The sequence below is a fragment of the Salmo trutta genome, chromosome 1 (assembly GCF_901001165.1).
Source record: "Salmo trutta chromosome 1, fSalTru1.1, whole genome shotgun sequence".
Taxonomy (NCBI): domain Eukaryota; kingdom Metazoa; phylum Chordata; class Actinopteri; order Salmoniformes; family Salmonidae; genus Salmo; species Salmo trutta.
The window spans coordinates 12,275,558-12,298,719 of NC_042957.1; the positions used below are offsets into that span (position 1 = coordinate 12,275,558).

Here is a 23,162-nt window from a genome sequence, read left to right on the forward strand (position 1 = left end):
CATAACTCACTCATTACCCTATCCTTCTGTACTGGCACAGATCTACTGCTCACAGGGATCCTCTCAGCATTCCTCAACCTTGACCCATCCTCCTCCACTTTCTTCACTGCCTCAGCATACAACACCCTCTGCACTACTCTGACTCTGGACACTTTAATCTGCCTCTCTCGCACCGGACACTTCTGATCCCCAGCAACATGAGCACCCCTACAATTGACAGACACAACTTTATCCACTGAAACTACACAATCATCTGTCCCATGCCCTCCTGCACACATCTCATATCTTAGAATCTCCCTCTTTCACCCTGCTGCAACAATAAATCAATAAATAAATAAACAATAAATGTTGCACCTGAAACAGTGGAACAGTGGATTCTGCACAAAAGCTCTGGCAGGATAACTGATATATTCTAACATGACTTTGTCAGATAGACTCTCAATACTCAAAAGGACAATGACTCCTCTGTTTCACCACGCTCACCACCGGGTCTGCGTCTCAGGTCAGGGTGTGACAGTACCCCCCCCCCAAAGGTGCGGACTCCGACCGCAAAACCTGAACCTATAGGGAAGGGTCTGGGTGGGCATTTCTTCACGGTGGCGGCTCTGGAGCGGGACGTAAGACCCCGCTCCACCACTGGCTCAGCCCACTTTGGTGGCGCCTCTAGAGCGGGGTCCCTCGCCGCGGGCCCTGGACTGGAGGGCGACTCTGGCTGCGCCGGAGGACAGGCGGGCGACTCTGGCTGCGCCGGAGGACAGGCGGGCGACTCTGGCTGCGCCGGACTGGCGGGACTTGCAGCAGGCCTGGCTCTGGGCGCAGGCACAGGACTCACCAGGCTGGGGAGACATGCAGGAGGCCTGGCTCTTGGAGCAGGCACAGGACCCACCAGGCTGGGGAGACATGCAGGAGGCCTGGCTCTGGGAGCAGGCACAGGACCCACCAGGCTGGGGAGACATGCAGGAGGCCTGGCTCTGGGCGCAGGCACAGGACGTGCAGGGCTGGGGAGGCGCACAGGAAGCCTGGCGCGTGGGGCTGGCACAGTCTTCACCAGACGGCTAGCACGCACCTCAGGACGAGTACGGAGAGCTGACTCAGGTGACATCAATTCAAGGACACGCTCCGTAGGGCGAATGTCGTGCCTCATGCACCAACACAGCAGCTGTCTCATATCCCTTCCTCCAATCTCCCCATCAACTCCTTCACTGTCTCTGCTTCGCTCCCTTCGCACACCTCCAACTTCACACCGACTGGCTCTGGTTCCATCCTCGGCACCGCCGACCGTCCCGTGTGCCCCCCCCCAAAAAATAATCTTGGGGCTACCTCTCCTCCTCTTGCCGTGCCAGCCGATCCTCCCAGAAACGCCGTTCTGCCTTCGCTGCCTCTATCTCCTCCAGCGGGCGGCGGTATTCTCCAGCCTGTCTCCAGGGTCCCTTTCTGTCCAGTATCTCTTCCCAAGTCCAGGTGTCCTGAACCCTCTGCTCCTCCTTACCACGCTGCTTGGTCCGTTGTAGGTGGGTAGTTCTGTAACGGCCGTCTGAAGGAGTAGAGGACCAAAGTGCAGCGTAGAATTTGTTCATCTTTTATTTTGGATGAAAAGGGCACTTCACAAAGAAAAAACTGATATATCCTAACATGACTTTGTCAGATAGACTCTCAAAACTCAAAAGGACAATGACTCCTCTGTTTCACCACGCTCACCACCGGGTCTGCGTCGCACCAAGCACCAATCACCAGGAATTTTCAACTTCAATTGCTCCACCTCCACATTTAACAATATCCCAGAAATCACTCCTTTCAGTGGTGCCCTGTTCCTAAGAGCAAAGCAAGAAACAGATCTTGACCCAAGTTGGTCAGAAGAAACACAAACAAATATCACAAGTCCAGTACTGGTTACCTTTACTGATTCAACTACACCCAACTCCTTTCTCACCCACCCTGAAACCACAAATGGATGATCCAAAAGGCAAGGGTCCACTTTCTCCAGAGATGTCACTCCTACTGGTCCAGATTCTTCTTTATGATGTCTGACGCCATTCTTCCTCTTTCCCAACCCTTTGTTTCTTCCGCAGTTCCTCCTTTTGTTGCCTTTGCTCTGTGGGCTTTATCATATCACTCTATTCAACATGTGGTTTACATCTGTTCGTTAGTCCCGCTTCTTGGTTCTGTTTAACCTCTATGGGACCGGCGGGACGAATTCGTCCCACCTACGTAACAGCCAGTTGAATCCAGTGGCGCGATTTTTAAAACGTTTGAAATACTATTACTTCAATTTCTCAAACATATGACTATTTTACAGCTATTTAAAGACAAGACTCTCGTTAATCTAACCACACTGTCCGATTTCAAAAAGGCTTTACAACGAAAGCAAAAAATTAGATTATGTCAGGAGAGTGCCCAGCCAGAAATAATCAGACACCCATTTTTCAAGCTAGCATATAATGTCACAAAAACCCAAACCACAGCTAAATGCAGCACTAACCTTTTATGATCTTCATCAGATGACACACCTAGGACATTATGTTATACAATACATGCATGTCTGTTCAATCAAGTTCATATTTATATCAAAAACCAGCTTTTTACATTAGCATGTGACGTTCAGAAAAAGCATACCCCCCGCAAACTTCCGGGGAATTTACTAACAATTTGCTAAATTACTCACGATAAACGTTCACAAAAAGCATAACAATTATTTTAAGAATTATAGATACATTACTCCTCTATGCACTCGATATGTCCGATTTTAAAATAGCTTTTCGGATGAAGCACATTTTGCAATATTCTAAGTACATAGCCCAGCCATCACGGGCTAGCTATTTAGACACCCGGCAAGTTTAGCCTTCACCAAAATCACATTCCCTATAAGAAAAAGGGTCTTACCTTTCCTGTTCTTCGTCAGAATGCACTCCCAGGACTTCTACTTCAATAACAAATGTAGGTTTGGTCCCAAATAATCCATCGTTATATCCAAACAGCGGCGTTTTGTTCGTGCGTTCTAGACACTATCAGAATGCTAAATCACGGTCGTGCGCATGGCGCAGAACGTGACAAAAAAATTCTAAATATTCAATTACCGTACTTCAAAGCATGTCAACCGCTGTTTAAAATCAATTTTTATGCAATTTATCTCGTCGAAAAGCGATAATATTCCGACCGGGAATCTGCAATTAGCTAAACAGCCGAAGGTAAATACTCCACGGGGTCGAATCGCGCATGCGCTTAATTCTATTGTCCTCTGATGCGACACTTGGAAAAGGGGATTCTGTGTTTCAACCTGAGGCTGCCTTTTCATCGTTTAGGTTTTTCCCGGGTTCTGAGAGCCTATTGGAGCCCTAGGAATTGTCACGTTACAGCTAAGATCCTGACTCTTCAATAAACAGAAGCAAGAACAACAACACCTTGTCAGACAGGGTACTTCCTGCATGAAACTTTCTCAGGTTTTTGCCTGCCATAGGAGTTCTGTTATACTCACAGACACCATTCAAACAGTTTTAGAAACTTTAGGGTGTTTTCTATCCAAACCTGAACAATAATATGCATATTCTAGCTTCTGAGTTGGTGTAGGAGGCAGTTAAAAATGGGCACATATTTTTTCCAAAATTCTCAATGCTGCCCCCTAGCCCGTAGAGGTTAATGATTGACTGGTTCAGCAAAGAGACAATGATCTTAACCAATTAAATTTTCCTAACATATACTGTAGATATATTCCTCTTTTTTGACAGTGTGCAGGTCTCCATCTCTTTTATTAAAATGCTATATAAATGGACAATATAAAGCGCTATATTTTTTCTAATAAAACAATGGCCAGTTTGGGTCACAGTTGTATGCAATTATTTTGTTTTAAACAAACATAATAGGCTATGTGTAACGGCCGTCTGAAGGAGTAGAGGATCAAGGTGCAGCGTGGAATTTGTTCATCTTTTATTTTGGATGAAAAAGGCACTTCACAAAGAAAAAACAAACGACAGCCCAACAGTCCTGTCAGGTATCCTAACACACTAAACAGAAATTAACTACCCACAAACCCCAAAGGAAAACAGGCTGCCTAAGTATGACTCCCAATCAGCGACAACGATGTACAGCTGTCCCTGATTGAGAGCCATACCAGGCCAAAACAAAGAAATACAAAGCATAGAAAAAGGGACATAGAATGCCCACCCAAATCACACCCTGACCAACCTAAATAGAGACATAAAAAAGGCTCTCTCAGGTCAGGGCGTGACACTATTTATGGCGTGCAAATTCTTGGTGTTTTTTTTTCAATATGGCCCATGCACTGATTGAGTGATTTAGGTGACCCAGACACAGGACCAATACAAGTTAAGCTACCACAGTATCCCCTTGACCATTTTATCACAAAGGGACACACCAGACAATAAACAGAGACCGGAACAGAAGAATAGGATATGATGGAGAGAGACACCAGAAGAACAGAACAAGCCATAACAGAAGAGGTTAGACATAGGAGACAGTAACAAACAAGAACCTGAGATGGCAACAGACAAGACACAGACAGTAACAGACAAGACACAGACAGTAACATACAAGACACAGACAAGACACAGAGAAAGTGACAGAATAGGGCAGATGGAGAGAGAACAGAGGTGGATTGAGCACACAGTAGAGAGAGAGAGAGAGAGAGAGAGAGAGAGATGTATGTTATGGAAGTTTGGCGATACACTGTAGTAGAGGTCTTCAAGGGCCCATTTTTGGTCCCATCATCAAATATGATTAAGTAGTACCTGCCTTAGACTGCATCAAACCGGGAGAAGCTAGTTAAGCTAGCTAATGTTAGCCAGCTAGGCTAACTGAGGCTGCAGTGCATGTGATTTCTCATCCTACAGTCATCCTACAGTAACAACTCCATTCAGTACATTAAGTAGCAGTTGGTTGGTTAGCAGTTGGTTGGTGCCGCAGAAAATCAGTCTGCCTGACCCTCAGCAGGCTGATGATGACTTCCTGGTCCATGCAGTGGACACAACTGAAGCTTACACAGAGTGAGTGTCTGTGTATGTCATAGTTCACGCCCTGAGGGAGCTGCTCAAGTGCAATGACACCAGGACAGAACTTTTCCCCATGATAAAAAAAAGTTTTAAAAAGTCATGTCATTTACTTTCTGATAATTGAGTGTTGTCAAGATCAAACATAATTTTAAGCAAGCTTTTTCACCTAAAACCAATTATATTTTCTTATTCCTTGTAGCTTTTGGAAATATAAAAAAACGTACATTTTGAACTTGACAACAAATGTGCTGACTTTGTGGATGGTTATGATCTGATAATGTGGGGAAAATATGGAGAAAAAAATAAGGGGGAGATTTCACACATCAGCTAAAAATAATTTGGGTTGACGCATAAAATAAATCATTGGCTTTCTACGCAACAACATGGTAAGAGCAAAATAAAACAATTGCCATATTACCACTTAAAACAAAAAGAATGTGCTCTATGCATAGCCGTGGTAAGAAGGGGTGCTGAGGGTGCTGCAGCACCCCCCTGATTAATCAGATTATTATTATTTTTTTTTTAAATAAAAAATAAATGAGTGCACTGAGCCTTTATTACTCGTGTATGAGTGGACAAAAATAGTTGTCAGCCGCACAGAGACAACACAATTCTCAGCACCCACACCCCTAAACATCTTCCCGAAGCCATGGCTCTATGCACATCTTGCCATGGTTGTTATTGCTGCAAAGCTTTGAAGGATTTTCTATCTATCCCCCACTCCCACATTCCCCAGTTTAGAAGCTCAGAATCTTGCGTCGCTGGTTTTATTAAGAAAGTCTTCCATGTGTTCTGCTGCTACAACTGTATCCCCTTTGTAGAGGAGACTTTTACTGTCAGCAGAGGTAAGTCTGGAGTCAAGACGTTTCTTCTTTAGTCAAATTATTTGTCCTCTGTACACTATTTTTCCAAGGTATTACACCTGTTGAATTATTGCCTTCACGTTGTTGTCTATCTCATGTCTCATCCAGGCACTTCATACCTGAATATTTAAATGTATCCCAACAGTGCCAAATTCAATCTCTGACTTTGTTTCCCTGCCTCTCATAGATCAGCATGACTGCGCGTGTGTCCAAATGGCACTTGGTCCCTTAAGGCAGGGTTTCCCAAACTCGGTCCTGCCCTGTGTCATGACGGCTGGGCTAGCAGCAAGCTTTGCGAGTGTGATTGGTTTCATACACTCTTAGAAAAAAGGTTTCCAAAAGGGTCCATCAGCTGTCCCCATCGGAGAACCCTGTTGGTTCCAGGTAGAACTTTTTGGGGTTTTATGTAGAACCCTCTGTGGAAAGGGTTCTACAGTCGTGGCCAAATGTTTTGAGAATGACACAAATATTAATTTTCACAAAGTCTGCTGCCTCAGTTTGTATGATGGCAATTTGCATATACTCCAGAATGTTATGAAGAGTGATCAGATGAATTGCAATTAATTGCAAAGTCCCTCTTTGCCATGTAAATGAACTGAATCCCCAAAAAACATTTCCACTGCATTTCAGCCCTGCCACAAAAGGACCAGCTGACATCATGTCAGTGATTCTCTCGTTAACACAGGTGTGAGTGTTGACGAGGACAAGGCTGTAGATCACTCTGTCATGCTGATTGAGTTCAAATAACAGACTGGAAGCTTCAAAAGGAGGGTGGTGCTTGCAATCATTGTTCTTCCCCTGTCAACCATGGTTACCTGCAAGGAAACATGTGCCGTCATCATTGCTTTGCACAAAAAGGGCTTCACAGGCAAGGATATTGCTGCCAGTAAGATTGCACCTAAATCAACCATTTATCAGATCATCAAGAACTTCAAGGAGAGCGGTTCAATTGCTGTGAAGAAGGCTTCCGGGTGCCCAAGAAAGTCCAGCAAGTGCCAGGACCGTCTCCTAAAGTTGATTCAGCTGAGGGATCGGGGCACCACTAGTACAGAGCTTGCTCACGAATGACAGCAGGCAGATGTGAGTGCATCTGCACGCACAGTGAGGTGAAGACTTTTGGAGGATGGCCTGGTGTCAAGAAGGGCAGCAAAGAAGCCACTTCTCTCCAGGAAAAACATCAGGGACAGACTGATATTCTGCAAAAGGTACAGGGATTGGACTGCTGAGGACTGGGGTAAAGTCATTTCCTCTGATGAATCCCCTTGAATCCGATTGTTTGGGGCATCTGGAAAAAAAGCTTGTCCGGAGAAGACAAGGTGAGCGCTACCATCAGTCCTGTGTCATGCCAACAGTAAAGCATCCTGAGACCATTCATGTGTGGGGTTGCTTCTCAGCCAAGGGAGTGGGCTCACTCACAATTTTGCCTAAGAGCACAGTCATGAATAAAGAATTGTACCAACACATCCTCCAAGAGCAACTTCTCCCAACCACCCAGGAACAGTTTGGTGACGAACAATGCCTTTTCCAGCATGATGGAGCACCTTGCCATAAGGCAAAAGTGATAACTAAGTGGCTCGGGGAACAAAACATTGATATTTTGGGTCCATGGCCAGGAAACTCCCCAGACCTTAATCCCATTGAGAACTTATTGTCAATCCTCAAGAGGTGGACAAACAAAAACCCACAAATTCTGACAAACTCCAAGCATTGATTATGCATGAATGGGCTGCCATCAGTCAGGATGTGGCCCAGAAGTTAATTGACAGCATGCCAGGGCGGATTGCAGAGGTCTTGAAAAAGAAGGGTCAACACTGCAAATATTGACTCTTTGCATCAACTTCATGTAATTGTCAATAAAAGCCTTTGACACTTATGTGTCAAAGATTAGAGGATTGTAATTATACTTCAGTATTCCATAGTAACATCTGACAAAAATATCTAGAGACACTGAGGCAGCAGACTTTGAGAAAATTAATATTTGTGCCATTCTCAAAACCTTTGGCCACGACTGTATATGGAACCCAAAAGGGTTCTACCTAGAACCAAAAGGGTTCTACCTGGAACCAAAAAGGGCTCTTCAAAGGGTTATTCTATGGGGACAGCCAAAGAACCCTTTTAGGTTCTAGATAGCACCTTTTTTTCTAAGAGTGTAGGCAAACCAAGCCTCCAACTTTGTCGGGCTCACCAGACCCTGCAGGGCCTGGGCTTCACACTGTGTCTCCTGCTCTCTAATCAAGGCCTTCGCACATATATTTCTGGCCTTTCTAGCCTTTGATCCAGCAAAAGAGGAGCGCCTGCTTAAGCTTTACAAGCCTCCACTAATCATCATACTCCTCACTGCTGTCCAGGGGGTCATTTGCACCCTCTGGCCAATCTTTGAATCTCCCAAGGTAGGCCACACAACATCCCCACAGAGCATGCAAATCCAGCTCCAGTGTGATGTGTGCCTCCAACACGGCTGGAGAGTACACCTCCAGGAGGGTAGCTCTCCAGGAACAGGGTTGGAGAGTACAACTCCAGGAGGGTAGCTCTCCAGAAACAGGGCTGGAGAGTACACTTCCAGGAGGCTAGCTTTCCAGGTACAGGGCTGGAGAGAGTACACCTCCAGGAGGGTAGCTCTCCAGGAACAGGGTTGGAAAGCCCTGGGCTATATTATATTTAGCATGCTAATGTAGCTTGTGGGTGGGTGGGTTTCATCCCCAACTACTATACATCTTCAGGAGTGAACAGAGCGCCACCACCCAGAAAGGCCTCTGCTATTCTAGTCTCCAGCTACGGCATCATCTTCTGACACTTCCTCCCCAGGGGCTATGAGGTAGATCTACCATGCACCGGGTCGGAGGGAGGGAAGATTAGAGGATTTTCAGGAGGTTGCGTATGTTTTCCACTAAGTCTGCAGGACATGAGTTGGGTAATACCTCCAGGGACTTTGGAGTCACTCAGCACTAAGATCAGAGGGCCATTCCCCCCTCATAGCTCCACCTCAACTCTAGACAGCCCTTGGTGAGGGCCATTGGGCCCACTCAGCCAGAGGTGAGAGGTCAGAGGTGTTCTTTCTGTTGCACCTACTTTAAAAGGATAACATCTTATAAAGGCTTCATAAAGTGAGCATTCAAATACAATAGTGATAGCTACCAATAAACCTTTTTATAATCAGCATTATACTGTATATTCATTTTGATTGTAAGTAGAGGGTGGGGTTGCCTTTTGTTTAGGGGGGCCATGGATAATGTTTGTATTGCTTCTTTGAATTTTCTCTGTTTCTCTTTTGAAAAGAGTTAAGAAATGTCTTCGTAAGATGACTGACCTGTGCCAGTACATTAACTCTTATGAAAAAATAACACATCAGGATTCCCCCTTATATGAACATCTGTATTGTAAACAGCTAACCGGGTATCTGTCAAATCAAAATAATTATTCAATAAAGTCATGGTTATTTTCCTTAATTTTGGAGACCTACTTGCTTCATTCTATGGTGTAATTCGCATAGTAACAAAGTCACACTTCTACCTGATTGAGCCTCAAATACAAAAGAAAAACAAGTATGCTATTATATAATGGACACCTCCACCTGTATCAAAAACATTCATCTCTGCCTCTCTGTCCTTAGACTCCATTAATACATCAGGCTAATTGTATTGGTTGGCCAGGCTTGTGGTGCAACCAAAGCTTTACACACTGAATGGTTGGCCAAAGCACAGATCAGGATGAAAAAAAGCTGAGAATAGCCATACAGCATAGCTTACACAAGCGCCAGTCACTGCTGTCGAAACAGGGAGAGACGTGCTAAATACAAATCGTGCTAACCTAAACTCCAAATTATAACAGCACACTGACTGCATGTCCTGATGGGAGCACATACTGTAGTTCCCAGAAGACAACATAAAGACAATAAATAGGTAGTTATCTACATACAAGTCATTATACTTAGAAGAACAATGCTATTTCAGATGCAGTTACTTGTTACGGGTTGATGGAGCCATGCTAAGAGGCTAAGGAAATAAAACAAATCTAATCAACATAAATCATGGAAACTCCCATAACAAGGAAGTGATGGAAAAGATAAATGAAACTATATAACGCAAGTTACAACAACAGGCCTGGCACAGGCTAAGCTTGATCTGCTCTCCTAACAGAGAGGTACAGACAGGTCATTTCTCTAAGTCTGTGTGGTACACCTGACTGACCGGGGTTGGCAGGGATTACAGTGGGAGACTAACTGCTTGGAGACAGTTGTCTATGAGCTCAGACTGGGCACTTAGTTTGATTACCCTCGCCTCTTAGGGTTGCAAAGCTACCGGTAATTTACCAATGTCACCGGATTCTTTGGTCATTTTTGTTGATTAACAGAAAATCTATGACAATCTATGTTCACTTTGGTAATTTATACTTGAATAACGAAATATAAAAAATATTGATATACACTGTGTATACCAACCCCCCCCTCTTTGGCCCTCAGAACAATCTCAATTTGTCTTGGCATGGACTCTACAAGGTATTCGAAAGCGTTCCACAGGGATGCTGGCCCATGTAGATTCCAATGCTTCCCACAGTTGTGTCAAGTTGGCTGGATGTCCTTTGGGTGGTGGACCATTCTTGTTATAAAAGTGAAACTGTTGAGTGTGAAAAAAGCAGCTGCAGCCGGTGTCACAAACCGGTGCGCCTGGCACCTACTACCATACCCCGTTCAAAGGCACTTGCATTTTTTGTCTTGCCCATTCACCCTCTTAATGGAACACATACACAATCCATGTCTCAGTTGTCTCAAGGCTTAAAAATCCTTCTTTAACCTGTCTCCTCCCCTTCATCTATGCTGATTGTAGTGGATTTAACAAGTGACATCAATACGGGATCATAGCTTTCACCTGGATTCACCTGGTCAGTCTACAGTGCATTCGTAAAAGTATTCAGACCCCTTGACTTTTTCCACATTTTGTTACATTACAGCCTTATTGTCTCACCCTGATCTGTTTCACCTGTCTTTGTCTCCACCCCCCACCAAGTGTCGCCCATCTTCCCCATTATCCCCTGTGTATTTAGACCTGTGTTCTCTGTTTGTGTTGCCAGTTCGTCTTGTTTGTTCAAGCCAATCAACGTTTTGTGTCTCAACTCTTGCTTTTTCCAGTTTCTCTTTTCTCGCCCTACTGGTTTTGACCCTTGCCTGTCCTGACACTGAGGCCGCCTGCCTGACCACTCTGCCTGCCCCTGACCCTGAGCCTGCCTGCCAACCTGTACCTTCGCCCCCCTCTGGATTACCAACCTCTGCCTTACCCTGACCCTCAGCCTGCCGCCCAGTACTGTTGCCCCACCTCTGGTTTACTGACCCCTGCCTGCCTTGACCTGTCTATTGCCTGCCCCTGTTGGATTATTAAACTATTGTTAATTCGACATGGTCTGCATCTGGGTCTTACCTTCATACTTGATAGTACGAACTGGCCATGACTGACCCAGCAGACCCAGACCAGCTGCGCAACGCCATCTCCACCCAAGCAGCCTCCACTGATATTGCTTCATGGGCTGATGGAGGGGGTCCAGACGTTGGCTGAGCGCCATGACCGGGCGTTGGACATGCTGCTGGAAAAATGATGCGTCATCTGGGGGGCAGCCTGCCACGGTGGTAACCCCACCGCCCCTCAGCAACTCGGCGCCGCCCCACCAGCCACTCCACCTTCTCGGGAGCCCCGGTTACCTCCTCCAAAACGCTTTAATGGAGAACTGAGCACCTGTCGGGCGTTTTTAGCTCAGTGTGCCCTCATTTTCTAGCTTCAGCCCTCCTCCTTCCCATTGGATCGCTCCAAAATAGCCTACCTCATCACGCTGATGTCTGGAAGGACTCTCACCTGGGCTACCGCCGTATGGGAACAGCAGCCGGCCGTATGCGTGAGCCTGGAGGGGTTCGGGGGAAAGGTGAGGAAGGTCTTTGATGCCTCGTTCTCTGGGAGAGAAGCTGCCCGGACGCCCACACTGTGGCCGACTATGCGGTGGATTTCCGTACGTTGGCAGCGGAGAGTGCGTGGAACCCGGATGCACTGTTCGACATGTACCTGCACAGCGTCTAGGAGGAGGTTAAGGATGAGCTTGCGGCTTGGGAGTTACCCACAGATTTTGACTCCCTCATCGCTTTGACCATCCACATTGATGGGCGATTGCGGGAACGACGGATGGAGAGGAAATTCGATTTCACTCGCACGTCCAGGGATTCCACCTCGCCTCCGAGTCATCCCAGAAGTCCCCGACGGTCCCGTGGCCGAGAGCACCCGAGATTTCACGACCTTCCTCGAGAGTCACCTGGGAGGGCCGAGGCACTTTTTCCATAGCCCATGCAACTAGGCAGATCTGGGCTGTCGCCAGCGGAATGGCAACACTGGATCAGCACAAAGAGCTGTCTGTATTGGGGGACTTTTGGTCATTTTGTGTCCTCGTGCCCGGTAAAAGACCAGTCTCACCGGTAGGAGCAAGTACTCTGGTGGGCCATATGGGGAACTTCTCTGCTTCCCTTACTCGCACCCCTTTTCATGTCATTCTGCTGTGGGAAATTCCTTTTACCTCATGGTTTGGTTTTTGCTTTTTTATTTTTCTTGTTTTCGCTTTGTCATTATGGGGTATTGTGTGTAGATTGATGAGTAACATTTGTTATTTAATCCATTTTAGAATAAGGTTTTATCGTAACAAAATGGGGAAAAGGTTACTTACCGAATGCACTGTATGTCATGGAAAGAGCAGGTGTTCTTAATGTTTTGTATACTTAGTGTATAGTATTAATTTGTTATATCTGTGTCTATATTGTCCAGGAGTTTCTAGAAGATAGACCATATGGTTCAAGAGAAAATAGCATAACTAATGAAAAAAGAATCTAATCAACAATTACATTATTTTCAATTAACTCTGTAACTCTTACAACTATTGACTTTTTCCACAACTGCCACCAGTTTAACATCAAAACATTGACAATGAATACATGTTGACATAATAATAAATAAGTGTGAAAAATAATGGAAATTATATTTCATGCTGAAACCCTCATACTAAACACCAATGGTATTCACTAAGTTGATGGTTTATATTTAAGATGTATTTTTACAGCTGTCATTCTATTTTAAAGTCATCTTATTGAATTATTTCATATATTTGACATAATAAGGCCACACAGAGGGCCAGACAGAATTAGACACCTGGACATAGACACCTGGACATAGACACCTGGACATAGACACCTGGACATAGACACCTGGAAGTACCCAAAAGGGCCACTAGATGTCTTGAGATAGATTACATAAAATCCATGAAAGATAGCAAAATGCTGGTAGTTTACTGGTAAACTTATAAAGCTTCCAGTAATATACCCACCCTTTTCAACCCTAGCACTGTCATACGTCCAAATGTATCACCTGATCAAATGCCCTGTCATATGCACAAATGTATGGCCTGATCGAATGCCTTGGTATATACCCAAATGTATGGCCTGATCGAATGCCCTGGCATATGCCCAAAGGCCTTGATATGCCCAGTGTATGAAATAGAGTATGTCAAAACATATATGATCCAAGCACGTTTTTTTGTATGCTTTGTTATCATTATATTAGGCACTGAGAAAATACAGTATGCCCAACTAAGCAGAATGAAACTCTGTTATGGTTCATTTACTTCAGTCTGTGTAGAGTGTCATTGTAATCACAATGATATGCCCAATGTAAGACAGAGACCTTGGTATGCCCCATGTATGACAGAGGTCTTGATATGCCCAATGCATGACAGAGGCCTTGATATGCCCAATGTATGACAGAGGCCTTGATATGCCCAATGTATGACAGAGGTCTTGATATGCCCAATATATGACAGAGGCCTTGATATGCCCAATATATGACAGAGGTCTTGATATGCCCAATGCATGACAGAGGCCTTAATATGCCCAATGAATGACAGAGGCCTTGATATGCCCAATGTATGACAGAGGTCTTGATATGCCCAATGTATGACAGAGGCCTTGATATGCCCAATGTATGACAGAGGCCTTGATATGCCCAATGTATGACAGAGGCCTTGATATGCCCAATGTATGACAGAGGTCTTGATATGCCCAATGTATGACAGAGGCCTTGATATGCCCAATGTATGACAGAGGCCTTGATATGCCCAATGTATGACAGAGGTCTTGATATGCCCAATGTATGACAGAGGTCTTGATATGCCCAATGTATGACAGAGGTCTTGATATGCCCAATGTATGACAGAGGCCTTGATATGCCCAATGTATGACAGAGGCCTTGATATGCCCAATGTATGACAGAGGTCTTGATATGCCCAATGTATGACAGAGGTCTTGATATGCCCAATGTATGACAGAGGTCTTGATATGCCCAATGTATGACAGAGGTCTTGATATGCCCAATGTATGACAGAGGTCTTGATATGCCCAATGTATGACAGAGGTCTTGATATGCCCAATGTATGACAGAGGTCTTGATATGCCCAATGTATGACAGAGGCCTTGATATGCCCAGTGTGACAGAGGCCTTGATATGCCCAGTGTGACAGAGGCCTCTGTCATACACCTTGATATGCCCAATGTATGACAGAGGTCTTGATATGCCCAATGTATGACAGAGGCCTTGATATGTCCAATGTATGACATACAGTATGTCGAAACATATATGATCCAAGCAGGTTTTTTTATGCTTTGTTATCAGTATATTAGGCACTGATAAAATACAGTATGCTCAACTAAGCAGAATGATAGCTGTTGTGGTTCATTAACTTCAGTCTGTGTAGTGTGTCATTGTAATCTCAATAATGCGTATTCTCAATGATATGCATCTGTCTGAGAAACTTTAACATACTATATTTATAAACATACTGTTATACACCTGTATGTTATGCCTGCTGTCTGCTGATCATAGACTTATACATGTCATCTTAAACTCTGAAAACGTATTGCAATTCAGTATAGACACTTGGCTTGATCCGTTGGTTTGATGTATTATCAAAATTAACTTAGAACTTTTAGATTACTTTATAGCAGTTCTATTCAATCAGTTTTTCAATTCAGTAAATCAAAATGTAAGTAACATAACATAGATGTCTACATAGAGAAACCTATGACAAGGTAAACTTTACAGGACTCCAGGAGGAACGCATGGTATATGGATAATAAATGGATAATTGGGAAACAAAAGCAAAGTTACTGAACTAGGGAACACAGGTAGCTTCCTGTATTTGATATTACCTACATCTTGCCTGTAAACAATCCTTAGACAAGGCTAAAAAAGACACCTGACGATGTGGGCCCTGATTACCTTGATGAGCTTAAAGTCTTATGTGTCTGTGTGTGTGCGTGTGTGTGTGTGTGTGTGTGTGTGTGTGTGTGTGTGTGTGTGTGTGTGTGTGTGTGTGTGTGTGTGTGTGTGTGTGTGTGCGCATAATTCACTTAATTTGACCATCTGTGCATGCTAAAGGAGAGAGAAGAAAAGTCCTCCAATCCTATGTGATCCTTTCAGCTACTCAGTCTCTCTGGCTCTGTTACTTGGGTAGGACCTCATAGCTTCCAGAAGCCTCATCTACGAACCCCGTAGGAAAGTCGGTATGATCCATCTATTCAAGAACCCAGTAAAGAAGATTGATTTAGAGGATAAATTGTTGCCGAGTTTTCGTAAGATATGCACCCTGCTGAACACCCAAGTTTTCAAAGGTAATCAGACAGAAGCACCGATGGATGAGCAGGTCTACCCACACTTACTAGGCTAAATATTTGGTTTTGTATCTCTTTATTGAAATCACATCACAAACGGACATTTTTAATCTAAAGTCTTTTTCAACGTCTGGACATAAAAAATGGGTTGTTCCCCATCCAAAGATCATCTCTTCCCAGGGATCCCAGATGGGGTACACAAGGCTCTGCTGCCAGTACCACCAGAGGTGGGTAACATCAAGCCTGTTGAGGGAGAAAACCAAGATATTGACAATACGGATATTGATGAAGAGGTGGAGGAACTCCCACTATCAGCTGAAGAGGATAATCCTATGGCTGCCCTGGGAAAAGTGGCGGACATGGCCCCCATCACAGCCGTTGTGTCAAACCTAGGGGCCGTCTCTCAAATAGAGGTCAAAATGACATCACAGGTGAGAGACACACACAGTGAGAAGTTACCGGAAAAGCAGGCAAAAAAGGTCAAGAAGAGAAGGAAGAATAAGGGCGTCAAACGGGGCTGCCGAAAAGAAAAGGAGATAAACACCTCAATCATCCAGGGGAAGGTGGACCTTCCCATGCACATGGTGAGAGCTCACCAGGCCGCCTACGAATACCTGAACCCCAACATCTCCAAGTGTGAGACCCTGCTGGGGCTGCTGAACCAGGCCGCCCAGACCCAGCTCTCCCTGCAGCCCATGATGACAGCCATTGTGATGCGCTTCGAGGAGGTCAACCAGGCCCTGGAGGAGATGGCTGAGGAAGGGGAGCTGATGCTGAAGGAGCATGGCAACCACATGGCCTGGCCCTCTGAGATAAGGGACCCAGCTCCCACCCCCTCCAAGCCCAATTCTGACCCATCAGAAACCCCCCCAGATCTGCTGCAGCTGCTGCTCCAGCATTCAACTGAAAAGATGAAGCTGGTGGGGAGCTCGATCCAAGGCCTGGGAGACACCGCTCTGGAAGAGGCGGCGGACTTCTTCGCCTCGTTATCTAGACTACTGGGAGAGAGGCTGCAGTCCAAGCGGGCAGTAGAGGATCGTCTGACCCAGGTGCTGGCGCGCGTGGAGGCAGCTGCCAAGTGCAACCTTGATGACTTGTCCCTGCACAGCGAGGACAGCGGCATCGGGGGAGAGAACGAGTCACTGATGGGATCAGAGCGCCACTGTCGTCAATGGGGGTGTTCTGGGTCCGGTGGCAGTGCACGCCCCACACCCCCAAGCCATTCACCTGACCAGGTATGCCTTAACGAAGGTGAGGAGGGGGAAGAAAATGAGGAAGAGGATGATGATGATGAAGATGAGGAGGATGAAGAGGAAGAGAGGTCAGGGAGGGTGCGGTCCAACTCATCCCCGCCAGACCCCATACAGAACACCAAGCACAGCAAAGGGCAGCCACCCAAACGGCCTCAGACAGCTGCCCCCTTGGGCAGGCCAGTGAGACCACCACGGTCAATGTCCATAGACTCTCTACATGTTCAGGAGCTGCAACAGAAAGACCTGGACCGACGGACGGGAAACAACTCTCTGAGAAGATACTCTTCAGGGGGGCAGAGGGTTGCCAGATATGGACTCAAAGGGTCCACAAAGGCAAACCAAGCACCAAATTCACTACCAGCAATAGCACCACAACCTCCTGGCCGCAACTCCGTCAAAAGACTCATAAACACATTCAGTGGTGGGGTGGACGGCAGACCAGGCCAAAGTCTCCCTAGTGCACACCTTAGGGGGTCTAGGAGCAGTGGAACTCCCCTCTTACCCGACATTGGAAGTGGAGAGGACATTGTTAGTGGTAACAACAATAAGAACATCTGGGCAGCGGAAGGCGGGGAGGGCCTGGATGATGACAACCTGCCCCCCCCTCCCCCTGAAGTCCTGATGGACAATTCCTATGAGAGCAATGAGGAAAACCCGGATGATGATGAAGGGGAAGAGGAGGACACCGACAGTAGGGGCCACCCTGTGCCACGCCAAAGGAGCACCGCCTCTCAGCGCCTGAGGGCCTCATTGCAGAACATGACGGTGCTGCCCAACCGTGGAAGTGTCGGACCAATCAGACAGGATCCCTTGAAGAGGTGTGGACAGCAGCCAGCATCTGAAGGTGACCAAGAGAGTGAGCAGGCCGCCTCTCTCTACCATAAGGCCCGCAAGATCATCCACCTGCGCAACGCAGCTGAATCCGCTGCAAACAGACCTGACCAGGGGGTTCGAGGACCCCTTAGAGCTGGGGTGAGTCTCCGGCAAGGAAGCAGCAACCCCTATGAGGGGGAGTATTACCCCACCAGCATGCCACCGACCGTCCCACCAGTCTCCAGAGTTCGCCTTCCACCCTCTTGTCCCTCTACACACCACAGACTACCAAACCCCCCTGCTTTCGCACAGCCTAATCCACCCTCACGTCCATCCTCTCCCCGGGTCTTGGGATGGAGTAGGGAGGACAATGGTGAAGACATGTCACCCTCAGTGTCCTTCAACGATGCCCGATCTGTGTTCTGTCAAAATAGCCAATCCAACTCCCAGAGCTGGACCCCCCACTATAGCTCTACGTTCCCCAGGCCCTATGGTGAGCCCTCCCGGGGAAGGCTGTCCACACGCGGGTCCCAGACTGTCAGTCGGCGCAGCCAGTCTGACCAGAGACCCAGCCTGACAACACAACAACAGGATTTGTCCAACCCAGGCACACCACGGGGCCGGACACGAGGAAGTGAGCCAAATATGTCCAAAAGCAGTGAGAGGTGATTGTTTCCCTTTACTCCCTTTGTCTAGCGACCAGTTTAGTGGATATTAGACCAAAGGCTTCCAAATTAATGTAAATGCAGAATTATGATCATATGTTAGAAAGTGGCCAAACAAAAAATGGCAGTGAATAGAAAAACAAACGGTAGAAATTCAACTTGATAATATCTCAATGAACTACAGTATCTATGATCAAATCAAACTTTATTTATATAGCACATTTCTTAAAAGGTGAGAGATAAAAACACAAGACGTTTTCTAAATTAGGAGACAAATACAATAACAACAACTGTGAAACTATGAGCTTGTTTGTTTTGCTTGGCTTCTTCCGAAGGTCAATACTTTTGACTCCAAGTAGATGGTATCTGATTCCATCAGCTGTCACTCAGTGGGTGGGTGTATGTACTGTAGCAAGGCTTAAGCCACGCCCACCAGTAGTCTGTGAAGCTAACAGACCAAGCTATCACCCATAGACAATGATAGAGGCATCTAGCGGCCAAAAGGCCGTGTTTGCATGGCCAGCGCCATTGAGGGCTTCCACCATTTTAATGCCAACTGGGTGGGACTTCCAACTTCATTGGCTGATCCATCATGGTGACCCTGTTGGAGTCAGGCCCAACTGGGTCATCAGGAGAGATCAGCTTATTGTGAAGAAGAAAATGTACTATTTCAAAATGGAGATAGCCTCAATGGCGCTGCCCATGCTGTCACAGACACTATAATGGCACAGATACAGAGATTAGTCCTCTATCTATCTCTATGCTATCACCTTCAGTTTAAAACATCATCCTAAAACAGAACATGAATCCACAGTTGGTAGATTAATTTCAGCAACAATTTAGAATTACCATTCAGGAATTTAAATGCTCAATATTCAAATGAAAAGACACCTACACACTTTATTTAGGATTTTATATAAGTATTTTTTTTTTAAGTAAAGTAATCTCAAACTGTTAAAGTAATAAACAACTTGTCAAAAGAGCATAGCGCAAACAAATATTTATTCTACATTTCTCAACTAAAAATAATCACAACAACCTAGCTAGAAGTGTTTACTTGATATAAGAGCCATTCCGTAATATTAAACATACAATTGAAGTCGGAAGATTACATGCACCTTAGCCAAATACATTTAAACTCAGTTTTTCACAATTCCTGACATTTAATCCTAGTAAAAAAATCCCTGTCTTAGGTCAGTTAGGATCACCACTTTATTTTAAGAATGTGAAATGTCCGAATAATAGTAGAGAGAATTATTTATTTCAGCTTTCATTTCTTTCATCACATTCCCAGTGGGTCAGAAGTTTACATAAACTCAATTAGTATTTGGTAGAATTGTCTTTAAATTGTTTAACTTGGGTCAAACGTTTCGGGCAGCCTTTCACAAGCTTCCCACAATAATTTGGGTGAATTTTGGCCCATTCCTCCTGGTGGAACTGAGTCAGGTTTGTAGTCTTCCTTGCTTGCACACACTTTTCCAGTTCTGCCCACAAATGTTCTATAGGATTGAGGTCAGGGCTTTGTGATGGCCACTTCAATACCTTGACTTTGTTGTCCTCAAGCCATTTTGCCACAACTTTGGAAGTATGCTTGGGGTCATTGTCCATTTGGAAGAACCATTTGCGACCAAACTTTAACTTCCTGAATGATGTCTTAGGATGTTGCGTCAATATATCCACATAATTTTCCATCCTCATGACGCCATCTATTTTGTGAAGTGCACCAGTCCCTCCAGCAGCAAAGCACCCCCACAACATGATGCTGCCACCCCCGTGCTTCACGGTTGGGATGATGTTCTTTGGTTGCAAGCCTCTCCCTTTTTTCTCCAAACACAACGATAGTCATTATGGCCAAACAGTTCTATTTTTGTTTCATCAGACCAGAGAACATTTCTCCAAAAAGTACGACATTTGTCCCCATGTGCAGTTAAAAACCGTAGTCTGGCTTTTTTTATGGCGGTTTTGGAGCAGTGGCTTCTTCCTTGCCGAGTGGCCTTTCAGGTTATGTCGATATTGGACTCGTTTTACTGTGGATATAGATACTTTTGTACCTGTTTCCTCCAGCATCTTCACAAGGTCCTTTGCTGTTGTTCAGGGATTGACTTGCACTTTTCACACCAAAGTATGTTCATCTCTAGGAGACAGTACACTTCTCCTACCTGAGCGGTATGACGGCTGCGTGGTCCCATGGTGTTTATACTTGCGTACTGTTGTTTGTACAGATGAACGTGGTATTTTCAGGCGTTTGGAAATTGCTCCCAAGGATGAACCAGACTTGTGGAGGTCTACAATTATTTCTCTGAGGTCTTGGCTGATTTTCTTTTGATTTTCCCATGATGTCAAGCAAAGAGGCACTGCGTTTGAAGGTAGGCCTTGAAATACATCCACAGGTACACCTCCAATTGACGCAAATGATGTCAATTAGAAGCTTCTAAATCCATGACATCATTTTCTGGAATTTTCCAAGCTGTTTAAAGGCACAGTCAACTTAGTGTATGTAAACTTCTGACCCTCTGCAATTGTGATACAGTGAATTATATATGAAATAATCTGTCTGTAAACAATTGTTGGAAGAATTTACTTGTGTCATGCACAAAGTACATGTCCTAATTGACCTACCAAAACTATAGTTTGTTAACAAGAAATTTATGGAGTGGTTGAAAACCGAGTTTTAATGACTCCAACCTAAGTGTATGTAAACTTCCGACTTCAACTGTATGTACACTTTAGTAGCTATAACCATTTTGATGAACAGATGTGACCTGAGATTTAATTTAGAGGCAAAACAAAATAAGTAGAACAACAAATACGTGACACAGCTTACACATTTGGCAGCCTGCGCAATTTTCAAGCTTCTTTCAATTCCTACAGACGCCTGAGGATTCTTCATAGGTGTGGTAACTGGTGTTTTCAATGGCAACTAGAGCGAAACAAGTCCAGTGGCATTTTGATGGATCAGTTTTCCAGGTAGTGGGTGTGATCATCTGATTGTTTCAGATATATCAACTTTGTCTACGTGGGTTAATAATCGTCATGTCACAGTAATTTCCAAAGTCTGCATAACAAACGTGAGCTTAACAAGTTAGTCATTGGTCAAGTATTGGGGAACACAATCTTCAAAGCAGAGTGCAGATTATCGAGATTGGATGTTAACCTAGAAGTTGAGAGCGTTGAGCCAGTAACCAAAAGGTCGCTGGTTCGAACCTCCGACCTGACCAGGTGATAAAAAAATGTTCTTAAATCAAATTCGGTCGATGTGCCCTTGAACAAGGCACTAAATCCTAATTGTTCATTTAAGTCGCTCTGGATAATAGTGTCTGCTAATTGACTTAGATGTAAAAAAATATATATAAACACAGTAGGCCAGAGGGAGAGATAGTATAACAGGAATGTGGACACTTCTTACTGTAAAGAACTGAAGTGACACTTCTCAGCATATGATGAGGTGCTATAAGTTTAGCCTAATGTTACAGCAGACGATCAACATCAACAATGTACTTTATTGGTACATTTACCCTTCTTGAGTGTGAGTAATTAAACATGGGGGGACTGAGGACTGCAAATTGCAAGAACATGTTGTCTGTTAGGTCATTAGCATAAACTTGAGCACAACAGCAACTTTAAATTCTTTATTTGAACCCAATACCCTGTTATCAGTGTTTCCATCACCATCACTCACTTACCCTACGTACTGCCTCCAGATTTACCCTGAGACAAACCACCTGTTTGGCCAAATCCTGGGTAGATTAGCTCTCCTTCCCCACTGCATCTCCCAGCTACCTGATCCGCTACCCCATAATCCACGACTACATCCACAACTAAAGCCTCTCTTTTTCCTGTTGTCTTATAGGATGGTCAATGGTCTTGTGACGGAAGGGGACAACCAATCAGATCCAAGTGCTGTTGATACAGATTTGGATCCTGAGCAGTAGTGCATGGCAGTCTGCCAGGGCAGAATCTACCGAGCGAATTAGAGGGTGAGGACTGAGCATAGAAAGGGATTATGGATTAGGAAAACTCTTAAGGCTAAGACTTCCCTTCTAATGAGAAGAGAAGGGGCTTATTCTAAGAAAGTGTGTTAGGTAATTTACCATGCTTCTCCCTCAGATTGCTTGACTGCAATGGAGAAAAGGTTGAACTACAGTGTACATGTTTTGGTCTATCTATTATGTCCTCTGATATGATGTTTTGTAATACAGTAATTACTGAAAACAAAAATCTATTTTGGGATATGTTGATTTATTGAAGAATAATAATGAGTGTACGTTGCGATCTGTCAGTACATTTGTGGAAATTAAAATCAATGTAATATACTGTATTGACTATGACTCATTATAGTATATTGGTGAATAGGTAAAATGATTTGTTTCTTGTCCATGTCATACTGTTTTTGAATTAGCATTTTGTGTTTGAACTGTTGGTATTTGTGTTATACAGTAACTACAGTGTTTGTTTACAAATGTTGTTTTATTATTATTTCGTAGTTTCACCTTTGTATTTTGTTTATTTACGTTTTTTCTACCTGTTCCCAATAAAAAAATAATTTCAAAAACTGCCAACAGAGGAGAGAGGTGTAACTTGAACACATTAAGTCACCCAGCTATAAATAGCTCCCCGAATCGTCTCACAATACAGTTCTCTGTGAGCATTAAAATAATGATAGTTTATATTCTGTGTTATTATGTTAGGCCTATACATTTTCTTGGGGGGACCTGACAAACGAGCATGTAATACAAGGGAAATAGTCAACTGCTCATTTGCAAAAAACATTTGCATAGTTACTGATTCCCACACCCTTGCTGTGCATAAAGGATAAACTCGTCAGTTTGAGTCAGCTATGAGATAATAAACCTGTTGTCCCACTGGTCCATTTTTTATAG

General features: G+C 44.7%; 1 protein-coding gene across 1 annotated transcript; it reads left to right on the forward strand.

The window, feature by feature from the left end:
- The first annotated feature begins 15,387 nt into the window (after positions 1 to 15,387).
- On the forward strand, positions 15,388 to 22,847 carry pcare2 (photoreceptor cilium actin regulator 2). Its single transcript, XM_029714044.1, has 2 exons — positions 15,388 to 18,282; positions 22,133 to 22,847. The coding sequence occupies exons 1-2, from the start codon at positions 15,695 to 15,697 to the stop codon at positions 22,212 to 22,214; spliced, it is 2,670 nt and encodes an 889-aa protein (XP_029569904.1). The 5' UTR covers positions 15,388 to 15,694; the 3' UTR covers positions 22,215 to 22,847.
- The last annotated feature ends 315 nt before the right edge of the window (positions 22,848 to 23,162 follow it).